This window comes from Polypterus senegalus, chromosome 8, assembly GCF_016835505.1.
Source record: "Polypterus senegalus isolate Bchr_013 chromosome 8, ASM1683550v1, whole genome shotgun sequence".
NCBI lineage: Eukaryota > Metazoa > Chordata > Cladistia > Polypteriformes > Polypteridae > Polypterus > Polypterus senegalus.
This window is the reverse complement of record NC_053161.1, coordinates 27,046,133-27,067,682: the sequence shown is the minus strand read 5'-3', so window position 1 is coordinate 27,067,682 and position 21,550 is coordinate 27,046,133. Positions and strand designations below refer to the sequence as shown.

Below are 21,550 nucleotides of genomic sequence, written 5' to 3'. Positions count from 1 at the left end.
ACCACTTTCTTGTCCCCCTTATGTATACCCGACACTGCAATGCTACATTTATCCTTGTCTTCCCAGTGGCAATCAACTTGCATACAGCCGTCTTTTCTACTTGTAAAATCAAATCAACACATCATTATATTTTCCTACCATTCTGCCACAACAATTGCTCATTTATGTTTATTTTATATTTTCTGCATTCTGTCTCTCAATAAGTTTGTGCTCTGCCATGGATGGTGGACAGCCCATGTCTTGGTGACAACTGAGCTGGTGGTCTCCTAATTTGGATTCCAGTCTAATAACATAGAAATTAGGCTTTCAAGTCACCTTTATTCTGGGTTCTGAATGGCTTCTTGTCAGGCTAACCAAAGCTTACAAGCCAGATCTAGGAAGTGAGTGACAAGTGTATTAATTATGCAGTCTGTGGCTACATTCTAGACTACTTATTGCTTTGTTATGCTTATACAGTACTTTAGAAAGCACACAACACAAATGCATATAAAAAGGTTTTAACTTCTGAATGAATCAAAATGTTAAGGATAAACAAAGATAAAGCAATTTAGAAGACTTAACATTAGCTCAGGACAAATAATTGGCCATTGAAGGCATTTAGAAAACTGAATTTGCTAAAGCGCCTCCCATAAAATAAGAGCACTCAATGATTCCCCTGAGCGCACATTCACAGCTGTTGCAGCCACATGTGTTTCTTATTACATACATTTTGATAAACAAACCGTAACGTGTGCTTTTAGTCTGTTTACTTTCTCAGCTTTTTTTTGTATTAATCATGTAAACTGCAACTTTTTCCCCCTCTTGTGATTTGGCAACACTCACACATAAACTGGTTGTGTAAATTTTTATAAAGACTGTTTTATAGCCTTCAGCTTTTATTCCATATTCAAGTGTTATGGTAGGGAATCTGGTACCTTGTACGTCATAAGCATATTATGACATTTCTTTGTATCCAGTCTATATCTGAAATATATAATCTGCTAGAATAATAGATAAGTGTGTCTGATTGCTACTAGCAAAGATTACCTGGGAGTGCAAACCCAATTCCAAGTTCGGTAATAAAGTACAGACACAAAACTGCACATAATCTCATTCATGTCAGAAATATTGGCATCTTACTCTTTTTTATTAGGAACATTTTTTAATCAGACCTTCGCCATCTTGTGCTCAGAAATGTCATCATTACTCAAAACTGACTTACTTCAGTTGCCTGGTGTTCATACTGTACTGACATACTCCAGATGGTTTGAAATACTGCTGAACAAGTAACATCACAGCTGGCCATTTACTTTTTATTTCATGACCATCAATATGACCTCACTACTGATATTCAAAGGCCTGAAACAGAACAGCTCTACACTGCTTAGCCTACATAAACCTTCACGACAAGTGAGACCCTCTGAAGCTTGACTCCTCTGTTTAAAAGTATTATTACCTGACTCTAAGCAAATACTACTTATACTTTGGGTATCTGCAAATCTCTCCTGCTAAATGTTTATTAAATGTGTTTTGGTGTCTTTATTTTTAAATCCTATATGCCATCCCTGAATCTAAAATAAGGACTAATGATAAGACAAAATTGCAAAAAAGGATCTTTCATTGCAAAAATAAACACCCATAGCAAGATGAACGATAAAGCACAAACAAAAATATAAAATGAGTGAAATAAATATTCTGGAACTGACAATCATCTCAAATGCCTACCCGTACAGGTTGTTTCCTTTAAAAATAACACTGGTTTCTAAGCACACTTACTGCAAGCCATAGACATATCTATAAACTACCTCATGTACCTATTTCACTACAACTGATCATCCTTCCTCCCTCTAGCTGAACTCTTGCCAACACCTGCTTTCCAAAGCTTCAATAATAATAGTCTTATGGGCAAAAGGGTCCTGTTAACCCCAACCTGTGACTAACTCAGGGGTCACTTCTGTTCCCTTTGGAATTACATGTCAACCAGTACTGATCTACAGCGAAACCAGAAACACCTTTTATCTGTGCCACCCAATCTATAATACACACCAGAATCTCATGCATAGCCTAAAGCTCCCTTCTGCCCCAAACTTGACTGAATCTGGCTAAAATGTATTTATTTATTTATTGCATTATTTGTCCTCTGAATCTGTATCTTTCTTTTTATGTTTCTTCTGCTATATGTATCTATATTTCCTTTGGGATTAATACAATTTATCTAATCTAATCTAAAATATTCTAATCTAATCCCCCCCCCAACTACATTCTTTGTGTGTACTAGACTTCATTTGCTACAGTATGTATTTCCATAATTATATTAATTCAGTGCACAGGCTGATGCCATACATCTAATACTGATATTATTTAGTTTATGAAATGTTTTGTGTTTGTACTTCCAATGGAAAGTCTTATAAACTCAATGTATTGGACACAACCGCAAAAGGAAAATACCAAAAAAGAATTAACTCATTGATACTGATATGAATGAAGAAATTATCAAATTTAGGTGTAATACACGTCTCTTTATCATTAAACAATCCCTGTGTGTGCACCTGGGAGTTCATCTTCCAATGCATTAACCTTTTGTATATCATGTCTCCCTTAGAGCTCCTGCATCTAAAAGGCTAATCTTATGTTGTCTTCATTAGTTTTTGAGACAGAATTCCATGAGCAATGTATAAAATGTTCCAACATATAGCACCTTTCTAAAAGGGAATTAAGCCAAAGTGATTTTTCCTGTATTAATTCAAGGTTTATTGTGCATATATCTACAAGACGTACACTGTAAGGTGAAGCAATTTGTTCAAGGTGTCATACACGTGTGTTTAGGAGACAAATAAAGGGTTGGAGTACATGTAATTCCATGCCGGATCAGGGGGTGGTGAAGTGCACTGATTCTCCCTCTCAATCTTTTGGAGACCATTCTAGGGAAATCCCACCCGGCTCTGGGGCAGCCAACGATGTCACTTCCAGTTCTGGTCCTGATGACATCACTTCCTCCACTGGCCTTTAAAGCTGCCATCTTGCTTTCAGTTAATCAGTTTTGTTTTGGACTCAGTTGTGTGAACATGCCTATTATTTTGATGCAGTTTTGCTGCCAGGAAAAATTATACAGGTAGCTGCCCCAAACCTTTTCCATGTCTTTATGGTCATTTTTGTGACAAAGGTCAGACTGAGAAGCAGGGTATTAATTAAATCTACAAGCTTGTACTTTCAGACTCAAGTCCTTAGCTACTACACAACACAAAACTGCCTATCACTTCTTAGTGGCTGTTTCAGTAAAAAAAATAATTATAATGTTACATAAAGGGGCGGCACAGTGGCGCAGTGGTAGCGCTGCTGCCTCGCAGTTAGGAGACCCGGGTTCGCTTCCCGGGTCCTCCCTGCATGGAGTTTGCATGTTCTCCCGTGTCTGCGTGGGTTTCCTCCGGGCGCTCCGGTTTCCTCCCACAATCCAAAGACATGCAGGTTAGGCGGATTGGCGATTCTAAATTGGCCCTAGTGTGTGCTTGGTGTGTGGGTGTGTTTGTGTGTGTCCTGCAGTGGGTTGGCACCCTGCCCAGGATTGGTTCCTGCCTTGTGCCCTGTGTTGGCTGGGATTGGCTCCAGCAGACCCCCGTGACCCTGTATTCGGATACAGCGGGTTAGACAATGGATGGATGGATGTTACATAAAAAGTAAACTATTATATGAAATAAGAATATTTTACAGAATTAAGTAGTAATTTCAAATAAAAAAACTAGAAGAGAGTTTGACATTCAGGGTGCTATTTCGACAGTTTCCATATTAATTGTCCACTAATGGGATTTATTTGTAATGAGTTAATGAATTCTTCTGAAATAATCATTGAGCTATAGTACAGCACTGTTTCAGCTAACAAAAATTCTATTCTCCTTCAGGACTATATTTGAAAATTCCCATGCACAGTAAGTAACTGTACATCATCTCCACGATGCCATTAAGATTTATTTTTTCCCCTACATTAAATGGTATGAAGCAAAGATTAGTGTGACAAATCATTGTTAACAAAAATCAGAATTAGAGGAGAAAAAAAAACAAAGAAGGCCAATTGATTTGAAGTGCTACATGATGTTCTGCAGATAATTTGACAAAGTAATACGCTTAAATAAAATGTTACAGCTGCTCATCAACAGCTGGATATATGAAAAACTTGTCAGCAGAAACAGGGCCGCTCAGTTCTATGCAAAGTTAAGTCGCTGGAGCCCAGTTTATGTTGATCTCAAAGAAAAATATGGCAAAAAGGGTTTCAAACTGAGTATAAAAGCGTTAAAATAATGACAGGTTAGGTTACTAATTGTATTTAATTTTATTAAAATCACATGGACTATTTTGAATAGATCCAAAAAATTTACTCTAAGGTAATAGTTAATTCAACCATTGTTCTGTAAAAGGTGGAGTCAAAACTAGCTTGTAATTTTTTTGAAAAGGGCCAGGCTGCCAACCTCCAGAGCTTTATAATTCAGACTAAATGGATTGAATGTTTATGTTAAGTGATTTAGACCTCTTAGAAGCATATGGGAGGACTGGTGAAAAACATTAACAGGTACACAGGTATATTCAGAAGCTGCGTAAAACTGGTTTTTCATTGTACTATATAATTGCAATGCAAAGGCAGATAAACGTTATTGTAGGTAAGTACTGTGATTGGCTTATCAAGAGACAAGGCAAATATATGCCTTTTTCATTCTTCACATTTTTTCGTCCAGTATGTGTGGTGAAGGAATAAATGTTCTTCTAGTTATCCCAAATAACGCCAGGTTAAAATTCTAAATCAAAACGTCCTTACCGTTTTTTCACAGTTCTTCCACTGATGAATCACTGATAGGAAAACTGAACAAAGGCATCAAAAGAGACAAAGGACCAGTTTTGTGATATGCCATGGAAGCTCTTATGTTTATAGCGGGAATTTCAAATCTAAGAATTCCATAAAGTCTCAATACTGTCTTAAAATTGACATTGTGCTGAGTCGTTTTAGCTATCAGTCAATCAATCAACATTTATTTATATAGCACATATTCATACAAAAAAATGTAACTCAAAGTGCTTTACAAAATGAATAGAAAAATAGAAGACACAATAAAAAATAAACATAAGTCAACATTAATTAACATAGAATAAGTAAGGTCTGATGGCCAGGGTGGACAGAAAAAACAAAAAAAAACTCCAAAAGCTGGAGAAAAAAAATAAAATCTGTAGGGGTTCCAGACCACGTGACCGCCCTGTGGTATAATTCTCATAGCAGTACAAAAGCCACTTCTAAAAGAACAGGCTTATTGGCTTGTTGCATCTTCATAGTATTTGTTTTTCTTTGCAGCTAGAGAAGGTGCTGGTCAGGGAGCATGCATTGGTACACCGTGTCAGCCTTTTGCTCAAATTTTCTCACAAAAAGTTACATTTAAAACACTACATTTTCATTGATGCCATTTATTCAGATCTTAGATGTAAAACAATCTGATGTGCACCTTAAAAACTGCCCTCATATGCCTAATTAACTGAATAACAGGTCTCAAAGTATTATTAGCCAACATAAATTTAAACAGGTAGTTTCTAAATACTTTATATAAAATAGAATGTCTGTGTGTAAGCTCCCTATACAGTCCTAACCCTTTGACCCATCTTGATCTAACCTTGTATAGTCTTGCCCATATGGATAAGATAGGCTACCATAAACCCTGGACACCCCATCTCCTTCCCCTGATTTCATCCGTTTAACACATGAAATATGAAGATTCTGTTTCTTTATTAACCAATTTCAACCAAAATTGGTACCTGGAGGGTTTCCAGGTTTTAGATTACGAATCTTAAATTATTTTTTAGAAATCCACGAAGGTGGATCCAGCATGGCAGGGCAAAATTTTTCCACATGAAAAATGTACATACATTACGGGGTCATTCCTTTTTTGTTGGCAATGTGACCACTATTTCATTGAAATGGTTCTTTTGTCAAGTGCTTTTCCCATCACACTGCCCCCAAAAATGTTAAAAATGTGTTTTACTTGTCTGTCTGGGTTTCTTCCCTATACTGCCTGCTTCACACCATTGTTGACAATGTATCCAAAGGTTCACTTCAGTACTGATTGTTAATATATGGATGTAGGTGATTTTACTGTCTTTAATGCTTCTAGATACCTGAAAGTGTAATATCAATATCCAGATATAGAATAAGCTACTGGGCTCTGCCACAACATACAAATCTATCAATATTGTCATTAATACTGAACATGCTAGATTTTATCCTATTGAGTTTATAAATTCATTGCAACCATCTGGAACACCACCACACACGTGAATTTTGAAACCTGGATCTCAGATAATGCAATTGTGTTATACTGACCTACAAAAAATTGTATAATGGGACAAGGCTATGTGTAAAGGAACTTATGCTAAACATGACAGAAATGACACTTTTAGCAAGCAATGGTAAAGGAGAAGATGTGTTCATTCTACGCATTCCTATGACACTTAATGGCATGCCCTTTGATTTTAAACAACTGCAATATCCAGTGCAACTTGAAGTTGCTTTGACTATAAATAAGGCTCAAGGACAGTCACTGAAAGTAGTAGGCATCAACTTAAAAAGTCCATGCTTTTCCCATGGTCAAACATATATTTGCTTGCTTGCTCCGAAATGGGCAAGCCAAAATATTTATATATTATAATAATTATTATATTATTTTTATACTATATATATATATATATATATATATATATATATATATATATATATATATATATATATATATATATATATATATATATATATATATATATATGTGAACGAGCTCCGGACACAGACAGGCAGACATGTTGTAGATCCACCACCACACGTTTATTTACAATATTTACACAAGTACACAAACCACCACATGTTCCCCAAAGTCCAGGCCTCTCACACACTCTGCCTTTCTTCAGGCCACCTCCACACTCGCTTATCCTGCTTCGTCCTCTCCTCACCCGACCCTAGCCTCGAATGAAGGGAGGCGGCCCCTTTTATCCACGCCCGGATGTGCACCAGGGGCTTCCCGAAAATCTCCCGCCGACACGCCCCAGTGTGGCGGAAGTGCCGGCTGTACTCCCGTAAGCACTCCGGGTGTCCCTGCTTCTCTTCCCCCAGCACTTCCTGGTGTGGCGGAAGTGCTGAGGTCCAGGGCTTCCAAGGCATTGGGGCGCACCCTGGAGGTGACCACGGGCCCCTATAGGGTTGGGCTTCGAAGCCCTCTACCTGTGGCCCCCCACACAACCAGGGCAGTCGCCTCCTCATGGTCTGGAGGAGGCACAAGACCTCCTCCGGTCTTTTTGGGCGTCCTGGCTAGGTACCACCCCCAGCCGTGGGCCACTATATATATATATATATACATAAATACATACACACACACACACATATTGTGGAAAGCAGCCTGGACACAGACAGGCGGACACGTTCAAGTCACCCACAACACGTTTATTTACAGTGTCCATCTTTCCACAAGTGCACAAACCCCAAAGCCCCAAAATTACTGAGCACTTTGAGTAGTGAGAAAAGCGCTATATAAATGCAAAGAATTATTATTATTATTATTATCCCAACACTGTATATTAAGTGAAGTGTGTTGGATTACGTATTATCTGACTATGTAACCCATTTTACTTTTAACATGTTACCCTCCTGCTCTCGAGATTGTGGTGCTGAGTTTAGCCATATATCTTCATCTCATCAACATAAATTTAGCCATTTCTGGAATATTTCAGCAATAAAGAAGTATAAAGTATAATTTACTATAATTTGTACAAAACCTTGAGTATAAAATTATTTAATGTTATCATTGTATGGTATAGAACATACTGCAGCTAATCAATCCTGGTCCTGAAGTACTGCCAAGGCTGCAGTTTTCTTTCTCCCATTTGAGGCCAACACTTGCCATTGAATGAACTTCATGTTCATCAAGGTGGTGCATTTTAGCTGTCAGACATCACAATTGATCATTTTATATTCCTCTATGAAATTCAGAATAAAGTTCATTGTTATACCCTTTATAAAACAAAAGCATATTGATTTTGCTTACATTTAGCTCATTCGTTTCTAAAGATTCCTGTTTATTCCTTTTTTTTCATCTGTCCTTTTGTGTTCTTTTACCAGTTGATTAACAATAAGTCAGAAATGAACAACAGACAGCTGGCCTTCCAAACCATCTACGTTTTTCACCAAGAAGCTATTTCAATAAAGTATACATATAAAGAAAGTGAAAGAAAGGGGGTAGACACACTGTAGTCTGTTTCTAATCCTAGTCCTGGGGGATCTCACTGTGGCTGCAGGCTACAAGTTTTTGCTCCAATCAGTTTTACAATCTGCCAGTCATTTTCCCTGTAAATGATCTCATTATTTAGTTCTTTTTTTAATTTCTCATTTGCTAAAACTGCAGTACTGTGAGAAATTTCAAAATACAAATTTTTTCATATAGTTATAAATTCTTAAAACTCTTTAGCGATTGTCTAGTAATTCACCTTTATTTCTGTGAAGTTTACTTCATTAATCATATACTAGTAATAACACTAGACATGTCACTGAAGTAGCTGCAGCTGAAATTTCAACATTGTACTTGATGCAGCGCTGTATAACCAAACATCTTAGCAGCATTTCTAATAACTTCTGGTTGAGTCTACTACAATTCAAGGAGGTTGGCTCATAATTATTTATTTGAGAGTACTCACAGACTTTTGGAATGTTACAAGATGCAAGTGGCAAAATATTCAATATGAAAATTGAAGACACATTAAAAAAAGCACCAGATTTACAGGCAGATAAATATAATCATTTGATATAATTTATAAACATCTTAATTTAATGCTGCATTCTTTAACTTTATTATGTCTGTGTTGCTACCTTAAAACTGTTGAGGAGTATTGTTTATAATTATTTTGATTAATGATTTTCTTAAATCACTTTCATCTTTTCAAATGAATACCTGTATATGCCAATAAGATTTTTTTTGTTTTGTTCTGTTCAAAACACTGTCTGCTTACAAAATTGCAGATGATATGGCAGTTTATAATGAACAACATCTAATACTATTCAGTCCTTAGCAAAGATGTTTAAAATCAAATTATCCTCATTGCATTCACTGTATGTAAAGAACCTGATAATTAAAAAACACTACATTTTACACATATTGCTTCATAAAATGTTTCTTCCCCAGCACAATTTGTTTGTCTATTATTTGTTTGACAAAATATCCACTTTTTTAAAATTGTGTTCATTTTCTTTATCCTTGTGACCCTGAACTGCTTGGAAAGGGAGCACTAAAATTTTACACCAGAAATTAAAAAAAAATTGCTCTTATGGAACCATACTTACTGTATGATTTAATTACAAAAGGTTTCCTGCGTAGATACAATTTTTTTCTAATGATTTGGGATGCTTCCTATAGCTCGCAATATACTGTATATTAAATGGTAGGGGACTGATGAGCCATCCATGAGAATAAAAGAAAAAACCATAGGGGCAAAACTTTAAAAAGTGTGGACAGTTTTGTGAGTTGGTTATACACAGAAGGTTGAACATAAAAGTCTAAAAGAAAAAAGGTAAAATAACAACAAACCTATATCCATTATGCTCTGCCTAATTGAGCATAAGCTATAATTGCTATATAGGGTCACTCATTGTAATAGTTAAACCCATAACAAAATGTACTACATTCCCACCTTCCACATCACTCCCTCCTCCACATCAGATCACAGAAACCCCATACACTACCTTTGAGGTTCTTGACAAGATATAAAATCCGAAGAGGTTGTGAGTAGTGGGGTTGTAGTGACCCAGGTACTCAGACACTTCTGGGCCATGAGTACCACAGAAATAATATAGTGAACCACAGATAAGACCCCAGTCATAGTGTTATGGGGCTCTACCCTACCCTCTACCAACCTGGTGGACTATAAAAACTTTATGATTAGTTCCTCACTGACTTTCAAAGTTTTCCCAGGACTTTACTCAGTGACCATGCTGTTGTCTTAAGTTCATTTTCTTTTTCTTAGTTTCAATAAACTAATGTGTAAATATTACTGATTTCATTTTTGATTAATCTTTAATTGAATCACTCTGTCTTAAATATGAGGTTAGTTTCATTGTGTCTAAACCTTTAAATTATGTTCCTACATCTAAAGAACTGTATTCAATAGGCAGCCCATGCACTGACTGCTTTGGCATTGTGCTTTAGTTCTTTAATTCCTGTTCGTTAGTATTGGATTTTGCATTTGTTCTAGGATTTCCTGGATTATTACACTGGCTTTCACTTTAAAGTACTGTTTTTGAATTAGTGATTAGATTTGTTCACTTTCAAGTTTGCCTTTCAGATAAACCATTTTTTTTCCTTTTTTAAAACTCTTGCTTTAAAACACTGCTTGTGTTCTCCTTGTGTAATACTTTAAATATTAAAGGGACTTTGTTGTGTTTTCATCTGCCACAGGTTTTATAATTTCCCTCTGTCTCTAAGCAGACTCTTTGAGAGAGAGGATTGTTTATTTATATTTCTACAATCATAAAAAGTATCCAAGGCTCTAGACACTCAGTATAAAAGAACAAACATTGCAAATCTATCCACATGAAAAACAAAATATCAGCAGGTGAGCAAGAAAAAAAAACCTTAAATATTGCTATTTTTATTGTTTTATCATTAAAGAGTATACATTGACATGCTCATCAGAAATATCACAGAGCAGAATGGAATATGAAAAGTACAACTGCCGTATCTTGTTTTCTTTTTATAGGGCTACTCGAGTGAGGAGAATGATTGTACAGCACATACAATAAAAATAAGACCACTCAAATATGACATTTTAATGTTATGATTGCCTTGTACTGCCAAATGCCTATTTAAAAAAAAAAAAACCTAAAATGTAATCTTTCAGCACTAACTGATTTTAAATATAACAAGTACTTATGCTACTAAAAAAGAACCAAAATAAACCTAATTATACATCAGACTTGCAGCATTACTAGTCAAAAAGGACAGCAAAAATTTACAATCAATTATTCTTCTTAATATTTTTCGAAAAAGTTAAAAGAATCCCCAACGAACTTTATCATTAATTAGAGCACAGCAAGGTTAACAAACCTGATATTTTCACTTCCTTACTGAAATAACTCTCTCCTTGGTTAAAATCACCTATCCATTAATTTTCCTGTTTACCTTTCAATTACAGTTTCAGGCAAGATAAAGGTGGGCCTTGGCATGAACCAGACAAGACTTAAATATCTACCCACACATACTCACACCAACTGACATTAGAGCATGGCTTTGGAGTACAGGAGAGATATGGCTACTGACTAACCCTTGTCCAGTGTATTACTGCATTAAAACAGGCTACATACCAACTTTTAAACTGCATTCTAACAGAATAAATTACTGTTATTAACATTGAGAATGTACTGCGATGTGGACACAGATAGACTGACCCCCTGGGTGGGATAGAAGATATTGTTTTACTTGGACAGGAGGAGGCTGCCTTTAGGGATGGACTACCAGGATGGATTGGCATCTCAACCAGGATGGGTTCTGTGTCAATGGGAAAGCGGGAATAGTGACTGGACTTGGTGGTACTGTTTCTCCAGATTGACTGTTCTCAGTGTGCTAGGTGGCCATGCTCCTTTAGTTTTCCTCTGGTTGGACTTCCACAGAATTACATGGAAACTGTAGGCCAGGAGGGCAGCCCTGTTGAATTCATTGGGGGCCACCAAAGGGCCCTGCTGGAAGGCAGCAACCTTGTTATATGCCTGTTTGGCATGGCCTGGAAGTGCTTCGTGGGCCCAATGGTCTGGCACCAGAAGTACTTCCAGGTCCAGCATAAAAATTACTTCTCCACCTTACTCAGGGAGTCAGAGATGGGAAATGGTGGACAAACCTTGCTTCAGAAGAGAAGGAACCAACAAAGAATTTATGAGTGTGTTGGGCTTGTAGTTCTGTAGATAAAAAAATCTTTTGAGCCTGGGACGTATGTCTGCGTAGTTGTGTCTGAGGTACGGAGGTCCGAAGTGCTCCCTATTGGTCATAACTGCAGTGTTCTCCCTAGCATCTTTTAGCTGGGCGCTCCGCCTGGCTAATTTAGTTGAGCGCCTGCAAATCTACAGGCACAGGCAGATCTAATGATCTGCAGAGATGGCATGGGACGAGCGGGCGGGTGGGCAAATATTTTAGAAGCAGGATCGCATGTGGCAAAGGTAGAGGTGCGGGGTGTGTTGTTGCCGATCACTCGATGCTGAACAAGCTAATAGTGGGGATGAGGCGGAGCGGAGTTCACAAGCAAAGAGTATGGGAAGGTGGGCTTTCGAGAGGGGGCTGTACATGGTAATAGCAGGGGCGGAGCAGCTTAATACAGTAGCAAGGAGTATGGAGAGGTGGGTGGGCAAGAGGGGGCTGTACATGCTAATAGCGGGAACGGAGCGGCAGTTCACAAGCAAAGAGGATGTGGAGGTGGGCGGGCGAGAGGAGGACTGATGAAATAAAAAAAGTCTAGTGGAACCAGCATGTCAGATATCAGAAAAAAGGCATCAGGAAGTGACGTCTCTGTTCTCATTGTAAGTGCTGCCTCTGCTAAGCGTACAACCGCTCTCTTCTAGTTAAGTACATAGCAAACCAATATATATACGGTGGTTTAAGCATTAGGTGTGTTCTGTGTGCAAAAATCGTTGTAGCACTCACTGTGGTTCCTGTTAAAGTGACTTCCTCTGCCGTTTTTATATTTGCTCATTCTGAGGGTTTTGTTAAAGTGACCCCATCTGCCGTTCTTATTTTTGCTCATATTTGGACCTGCGTCCATATTGCATTAAAAAAACCTTGCATAGAAACCCTTGCAGCACACTGTGTCCTGAGCAAAAGTTTTGTCACTGAATTGCTGAGTGTTTTGTTAAAATGACCCATCTGCCATTCCTTTTTTTGTTCATATCCTGCCCTGCCGTAGTGCAAGTGTGTATTGAATATCCAATAGGATCCCACTTTCCCACTCAAAAGTCTTATTCATAGGTACTTTTAAGTGTAAAAGTGAGTAAAAAAAAGTGTTCAGAAAACAACACTGCTCAATTTTTTCAGAAAAGAGACGGCGCAGCGTAAACTCCTGATGTGGCAATTTCAGACAAAGACGTTGCTCGCATAGCTGGCAGAGACTCAGCAGCTACGAGCTCCTTTCGGCCGACCTCTATATTGGCTGCCTCCAGGCATCACAGCCAGACATTCAAGGTTGGCTCTCCTCCCTTCTTCACGTGGTCGCACCTCAGAAGCCTAGGGAGGGCACCTGCCGTGTTCGCCACACTCCATCTGGATGTTCAGTGGGGCAAACCAGCCCCTAGAGCGCCACAGCTAACGCTCCTTCACAGGACCCCAGCTCGTGTGGTCTCCTCCTTTCAGGTGGCCAGATCGTCCTTCTAAGCCTACCTTTGACGTCCTTTAACCTCCTTCTGTTTCTTTTATTGTTTGATTTCTCCATCTTTGAAGTCTATCCCTTTGAATTCTCCCCCTTTCCTTGTGCCAATCCGTGTGTGTATATATATATATATATATATATATACTCACGTCTCCGTGAGCCAATGCAGCAATTGAGAATGATGCTCGAACTACCTCAATAACTCCCCGCGGTCATGCAATTGCACCCATGGAGAGGGACACGGCTCTATGGATTTAAAACTGGCCCTTTTTTAATTGAAGCAGCGGTCCCGTTATAACACATTCTTTTTGATCATTACTCCAAAAATGGTAGCCCTTCAATTTTAAAATATAAAAGTAGTAGGCAAGATTCAACAGTTGCATCAAAAATTATCAGAAGTCAATCATACAAAGACTTCAGTCCAAAACAGATTTTACTAAAAATGACAATGACATCAGAGCTCAAAGAGGCTTTTCCAAATGTAGCTAAACTAGCTCATATTGGGCTAGTGATCCCATTGAGCACAACTGAATGTGAAAGGGGGTTTTATGCCCTTAAAAGGATCAAGACATGTTTGAGAAATCGCATGAATCAAAGCATGCTAAATAATCTCATGCTGATCTCCTTGGAGGGCCCAGATTCTGGGGACTTTGATTATGGGAAAGCTGCAGACAATCGGGCCTCTAAGAAGAAAAGAAGAATAACTGAAGACACCTTCTGCATATGCAAGTTGGCTTTGAAGAATATTTATAAATTTTTCTTCATTAGGTTTCCCATATTTTTTTTTTCATTGTTTTCACTTTTCTTCCCGACAGCAACAAAACTTGTGCCTCTTGGTTTATGTCATATAATAATTGTTATTTAAAATTGGTAGACACTGTAACTGCCATAACAATAGCACTATAAAAGACTATGAGTTTGAAATTTTCTCTAAAATGTTTCTATTATGGGCAGCACGGTGGCGCAATGGGTAGCGCTGCTCCCTCGCAGTTAGGAGACCCGGGTTCGCTTCCTGATTTTTGTTAACAATGATTTGTCACACTAATCTTTGCTTCATACCTTTTAATGTAGGGGAAAAATAAATCTTAATGACATTGTGGAAATTATGTACAGTTACTGTGCATGGGAATTTTCAAAAGTAGTCCTGAAGGAGACCAGAATTTTTGTTAGCTGAAATAGTGCTGTAAAATAGCCCAAATGATTATTTCAGAAGAATTCTTTAACTCATTACAAATAAATCCCATTAGTGGACAATTAATATGGAAACTGTCAAAGAAGCACCCTGGATGTCAAACTCTCTTCTAGTTTTTTTATCAGAAATTGGTACTTAATTCTGTAAAATATTCTTATTTCATATAATAGTTTGGTGGCACGGTGGCGCAGTGGGTAGCGCTGCTGCCTCACATTTAGGAGACCTGGGTTCCCTCTGTGTCTGTGTGGGTTTCCTCCGGGTGCTCCAGTTTCCTCCCACTGTCAAAAAACATGCAGGTTAGGTCCATTGGTGATTCTAAATTGTCCCTATTGTGTGCTTGGAGTGCGTGCACGTGCCCTGCGGTGGGCGGGCGCCCTGCTCGGGGTTCGTTTCCTGCCTTGCGCCCTGTGTTGGCTGGGATTGGCTCCAGCAGACCCTCATGACCCTGTAGTTAGGATATAGCAGGTTGGATAATGGATGGATGGATGTGTCTATTACTGTAGGTTGTAGGGCAATTAACAGTAAATACTTTGAAGAAAGAAGCCACACTCAAATAAGTAATCAAAAAGACCTAAAGACTAAAACAGTTGTCCTGTTGAAATGACTTTTGAGAAAGTGGAAAAAAGATTGGAAAAACATACGGAAGCCAGCTGCTTTTGAAGAACAACAACAAAAGGCATTGAGAGTTTTGGAAATGCTGTTACTGATGCTGTAAACAGGATCTACAACGGAAAAAAAACAGTAGACAGCAACAAAACATTAACAGATCTAACAATTCAAAAGCCCAATAGAAGAAAAACCTTTGCCACTGATTAAGAAAATCAGCACCTGCAATTATCTGAACAATGTCTGAGAACCGTACAAATAAAACAAACACATGCAGATGCAAATTAACTTTGTGGATTTACAACATAGCAGAATCTCACATTATGCTTTTTTAATGATGCAATTCTGGTAAAAGATTAACATCTCAGACTGAAAATTAATTTTAAAATGCAAAAATTAGACTTCAAGAGGGCATAGCAGAGCAGTGATTAGTGCTGAGGTCTTGTTGCTTCAAAGATCTGTATTCTGTTTTAGGTCTTGGGCTAGCTCTGCATGGAATTTCTCAAATGTATGACAATTTCTCCTGCCTATTCCAGTTTTCCTCTCACATCCCCAAAAATGGATATTAGCTTAATCACAGACTCTAAACAGACCACTTGTGTTTCAATGTAGATGCGTGTGTAAGAATTTCCTACAATGAACTGGCACCACATCCATGGCTAAAATTGAGTTATCAGGCTGGATAAGGAGTAGATGGAAGTATTGTAGTGGCAACATATTGAATTCCATCACAATGCAACATGCTGCACTAAATCATTTCACTGTTGCTCTTTCTTCATGGACAAATTCTTGATAAAAGGATAGATGTAGTATAGCAATGAAAACTAACATATTGTCAATAAACTCTGATCATTTTTTATTTTTTGTGATACTTTGACAAATATTATGTCTGCTTAAATGAAGGCTGCTTAGATAACCACTTTTAGATGTCTGCGTGGTTGTTCAAGAAAACAAAGTGTACTACTTTCTTGATATTTTTACTGCACGGTTAGGTAAATCCATTTACATATGGTAGTTTTTTCTTAAATATGGACCTCTATTTTCTTATTAATAACTGATAAAATTTCTAATTATAAAATAAATCATGAATCAACAATAATCTTGGTTATTACTATTTAAACTATGGAAAGACCTCTTCATTAGCCTGCCTTAAAAAATGTTGCACCTCATAGTGTAAATATTTTTCTGGTTGTGGGCTCAACTCTCACCTTTAACTTACTGTGTGAGCCTCAGCACACTATGCTTAGCATGCTTCTACTTCAATTCCAAAAAATAATATATAGACAATTATGCCATATGCTAAAATTATAAGTTGTCTTGCATAACAGTATCAGCAAAAATATACAATAATAATAATAATAATAGTAATAAACACATATATATGTATATATGCAAAAAATGCACACCGTGGCAATTTAACATCAACAGTGAACTTAGTACTATGCAGAAAATGGAGATCCTGGAGGAAACTGATAAGGATAAAACAAGTTTCACAAAGTGGGGGCAGCAGCAGTAAAACATTAGTAAAGAATCTTCATCCATTAGCTACTGTACTTATTCTGGAATAGTCTCAAAGATTGTTCTGGTTGGCTAGTTCACCAGCTAACCCTACTCAAGTGGGTAATCCCACAATAGCCTCCCATCTGTATTAGTTAAAAGGCATTTCATAATATTTGAAACTTGAAAAAGTGTATATTTCTCAATCAGTCCATCTGTTCTACAAACAAGCTTTCTTCAGTACCACAACAGCAATCCTACATATAAAAATAATTACATATCAAATTAACGATTTAAGGCTAAAGTATAATGCATTGCTTTGTAAAACCCAAAATAGAATATTCCAAGATAGTTTAATTCAAATATATTTAGACATGCTTTTCAAGTAACTGTAAGTACTGACGTACTGAGCAGCACTCTGGTACTATTTTTAATTATTCTTTCTCACACTTCACACCTGCATACAAGTCACAGCCTGGTCACAGTCTACTGTATGTGTAGCTAAATCATTAAGTACTCTAACATTACCCATATCCCAAAGTTTTGCTGATTGTATGTACATCTCTGCAATGGCCAAAAACTTAGTTCAGAAAAGTAATGAATGACAAGTAATACATTATAATTTTACACGTGATTTGGCAGTAGCACACCATACACTTAGCCTTTTCCATAAAATTTATGTGACTTCACATATTATTATGAATGAATGACATTCAAGCAGAAGCAGACACTTTTAGCCTTTATATTCTTTAAGCTTAAGAATACATTGTAATCCTACACTAAAATAAAGAAGCAAAATAAAAATGGTTGGTATCCTCATATTTTATTATAAAGTGACCTGCCATTCATTAATCAATAAGAATATTATTACATTATAGAATTAAAGTTAATAGGTTCTGAATTTGCATACACTCACTTCTTTGCTCACCAATGTAGTCTTTAATTACCAGAGCTACTATACATCATTATTTGTAAATTAAAAGTGACTGTCTTGTAAAACAAGCTGAATTAACATTTAGATATATTACAAAATGCATTTTAAGATATCTGGAAATATATTTAGGATTTCTTAAATCTCTCTATATAAAAAATCCAACGTCTGTCTGTCTGTATGCTTTTCACGAGAGAGCTACTTAAAGCATTTAGTTTGGGTTTTTTTCTATAATTTGCCTGAACATTCTAGTTGATTTTGCGACTTTTCTCATCACGGCAAATATTATAATTCGTTTGCGGCACAGATTTATTTGTGCAAATTCGAGAGACAGGCTGTGGGCCGAGGGGAGGGGGAAGAAGGTCCTTAGGAGTAGGGGGCCATGCGGTCCAATCCTTACTCATCCTTCAGCCTCCGTTTGAGTTGCTCTACCTCTCACCACATACTGGAGCATACTTTGCCTCTGCTTAGCCAGTGATACCTGTTTTTCAGCAGATTTTATCATCTAGAGATTGTTTAAGAGTAACGTTTGACATCTTTGAGAGAGAGATCACAGCTACGTATGTTTTAGAGGGTACCTGCTCATTGGCAGAGATATCACGGCCACGTGCTCTTCTCCCCATGAGGGAGACGCTCTCCCATCAGTACTGAACATGATAAGATACAGTGGCAACATTTGATGTTGGAGCGTACCTACCTTTTATTTGGCCAGAGATACCCGGCCAACTTTTTATATTTTTGGCAAAGAGATGGCAGCTACATTCTAGCCCCTGATAGTAAAACCAAAAATATTGTATATCAAGAGGCGCTCGGATACGAAAGCTATCAATATAAATTTTTCTCAATACAAATTACATTTTTTTTAATTGATTTTTAAAGTTTCACTACTATGTGGGCGGAGCCACAGGGCACAGCTAGTAATTACATACTGTATATCTGAAAATATATCTATTACCTCTAATGCATTTTAAAATCATTTTGGTCATTCTGAGATATATGAAATGCAATTCCATATATCTGATAAAAGACTTTCTGTAAAAATGGCTATATTTTAACTGGAACGTGCAGTCAATCCTCAGCTTTTGAGGGGGTAATGTTGCTGAAAAACAGCACAAAAGTGAAAGACACAAATGTTAAGACATTTAAGTTATGGTAAATAGGGGTTTAGGTTTCTACAACCACCAAAAACACATCTTTGCTCAAAGAACACTTTCTGCATATAATTCTTTATAACAAAATGTTATTTCTCTTAAGATGAAATCATTACAGACTTAAAATGAGCTTAGAAATGTAATCAATAATTAAGGATTCTGCCCTTTCTATAACTTACAAGTTTATCTGTAAAATATAAGTTTGTATTTGTTTATTTATATTTATTTATTTTATTTTATTATTCATTCTTTGTAATTGAACATTTTTTTCTTAAAATTGTTTAAATCATTTGGAGCTACATGTCTTGTATGAGAACATCTCATTAAAATAAATGTTTGTGTTGCTGGAAAACAGAAAAAATGTAATCCTGTTTTTTTTTCAACCCTAGAACTTGTTGCAGCCCATCTTGACATTAATACTGATCAGAGATGGTGAGACTTTAAAATACTGTGAATGTGTTAGTCTTTTAAAAACATGAAATAGCTTTGACATCATGGATCTGTATTCAACATGTTCTGATGAAGGAAAAATTAACCCATCACTATGCTAAGAACATAAATCAAAACAATATGAAAAATAATTATAACCTTAGCTACCAGTAGCATATATAATAAGAAATTATGTCACCCAGCAGTTGTCCCTCATAGCATAATCATTGTGTAATTTTTGCTCAGGATATTATTTAACTGTACAGATACCAAAAACAAATGTCAGCTCACTATGGCTGGCATGAACAAGCTGTAAACACTAAGAAATTATAATAAAAATAATTCTTTACAATTATATAGCGCTTTTCTCACTACTCAAAGCATTCTACATGCAGGGAGGACCTGGGAATCAAACCCACAGTCTCCTTACTAAAGAGGTTCAGCATTTATAGAAAACTTTCCTAATGACAAGTGGATTCATTAGTATCATAAAGCAAAAAGAATGAAAAACTTAAGAACCTTTTGCCAGAACTCAATTCTTTTAATGTTACTTTGATGATATACAGTATGACTAAAAGAGAAAACTGAAGAGATTTAATTAAAAAAAAAAACCCTACAGGGCTATAAATGTGGCCTGAAAATGACCTTACCATTCCGTGGCCACAGTCTGTTCCATCTGCAAGGGGCATGTGTTGGGTGCGACAGCCTTTATGAATTCCCTCTGCACTGGTACACCACAGTCTTTTGCACTGCTTCTGTTAAGTTAAAAAAAGCACAACATCCCCGAGAAGTTAATTCATTGTTAATAATTATATGATAGTCCACACAGCATGAAGTGGGGTGCGTTTTCTGAAAATGATTGATCTTAGTGCCCAGAGTGCACATCAGAAGAGCACACAAGCTGTCGATTACAGAAACATCAATACCACTTATTTAAGTTATCAAAAATATTGTTATATTATCACACCAGACATGTAAATGTAAAAAAAAAATGAAAATAAATGTAATAAAAAAATTAATGAAAACATGCAAAAGAGCACAGCATAAAGAAATTAAAATTGTGTTTAATAGATAACATTAATTTCACCTGTTAGCCAAAAATCTGTAATGGGCTCAAACATTATGTGGTTTCCTTTCAAATAAGATCAAAGCAAAGCAGCAATAGGTAAAAAATTAAAAAAACAACACTTCACTTTGTTTTCCGAGTCTATTGGAAGTCCCCAATGATTTGTGAAGGCACTGAAATTACATCTTCCACATGCCCAGTACACGGTCTGCAATAGTGCATGCACCTTGATGTCCAGCATTCTACCTCTCCTCAGTCATGGTTTGGGGACTCCACATTGAAGTTAGCATGGTGTCCCAGTAACCAGCTACCAGCAAATGCACCATCTCATACCACTGGATATACTCCAGTATTAGACCAGATATAAGCATCATGCATATTTTCAGGCTACTTGGCCAGAATGTCTGTAAAAAGTCCCTGATGGTCAGCTGCATGTCACCTGGACTTTTAGCACCAAGAACCCTTTTCCGCCAGGTATGGATGAGATTCAAGAGTTTGGGAGTATGAATAGGGATTAGTGTTCTGTCTGTCCACTGTACCTACAATGCCTGGTATGCCTGCAGTGGCATGAAAACCAATATTAGTATTATGCAAAGCATTATATTATTATTATCATCATGACTATTGTTTACTTATTTTGCTGACACCTTTATCCAAGTCAGCTTACAACATTTCAGACACAATTGGTTGCATTTCCTTTGTTTTTCCAATTGGAGCACAGGCAGGTGAAGTGACTTGCTCCAGGTTCACGGTGTCAGTAGTGGGATTTGAACCCAAAACCTTAGGGGTTGTTTCTTGTTTGATATAATAGTAATCTGGTCACAGCATGCTGAGATTTGGATACAACAGTCTTGCTGAGGCCATGCACATCATGTAACAGTCTGCAATAATCCATTGGTGGTGTAGCAATGGATCACTTTCAGAAAATGCACAGTACAACTGAGGGGGGAATTTCCGTCGTGTACCAGTTACAAAATCCATCTTGCACCACACTGGTGAGTGACTGTTACACCCCTGAGCAGCTTGTATTTCTCTAGGGGTTCATGTGCACCACAAAAAACCATTGTGGCGGACGGCGAGGACCCATGCCCAGCTGGGACCCCCTTCAACAATGGATCCGGGAGAGCAAGCCATGGGGTGCACACTAGAACCCCCGCAACACTGAAGCTCATCCCTGTTGGGCTCCGTGGCCACCGCCAGGGGGAGCTGCAAGGCTTCCTGAGCCCGAGTGGGTGGTAACACAGCCACTCCCGGAAGTGCAGCCTAATCTAGGTTAATTGCCACCTGGA

General features: G+C 37.4%; 1 protein-coding gene across 2 annotated transcripts in view; it reads right to left on the bottom strand.

The window, feature by feature from the left end:
* LOC120533851 (A disintegrin and metalloproteinase with thrombospondin motifs 20-like) overlaps positions 1–21,550 on the bottom strand; it is a 423,413-nt gene that overhangs the window by 221,045 nt on the left and 180,818 nt on the right. For both annotated transcript variants that reach the window (XM_039760893.1, XM_039760894.1), the window contains exon 11: positions 19,846–19,950. In XM_039760893.1, coding sequence (XP_039616827.1) covers positions 19,846–19,950 — 105 coding nt within the window. The remainder of the gene's footprint in view (positions 1–19,845; positions 19,951–21,550) is intronic.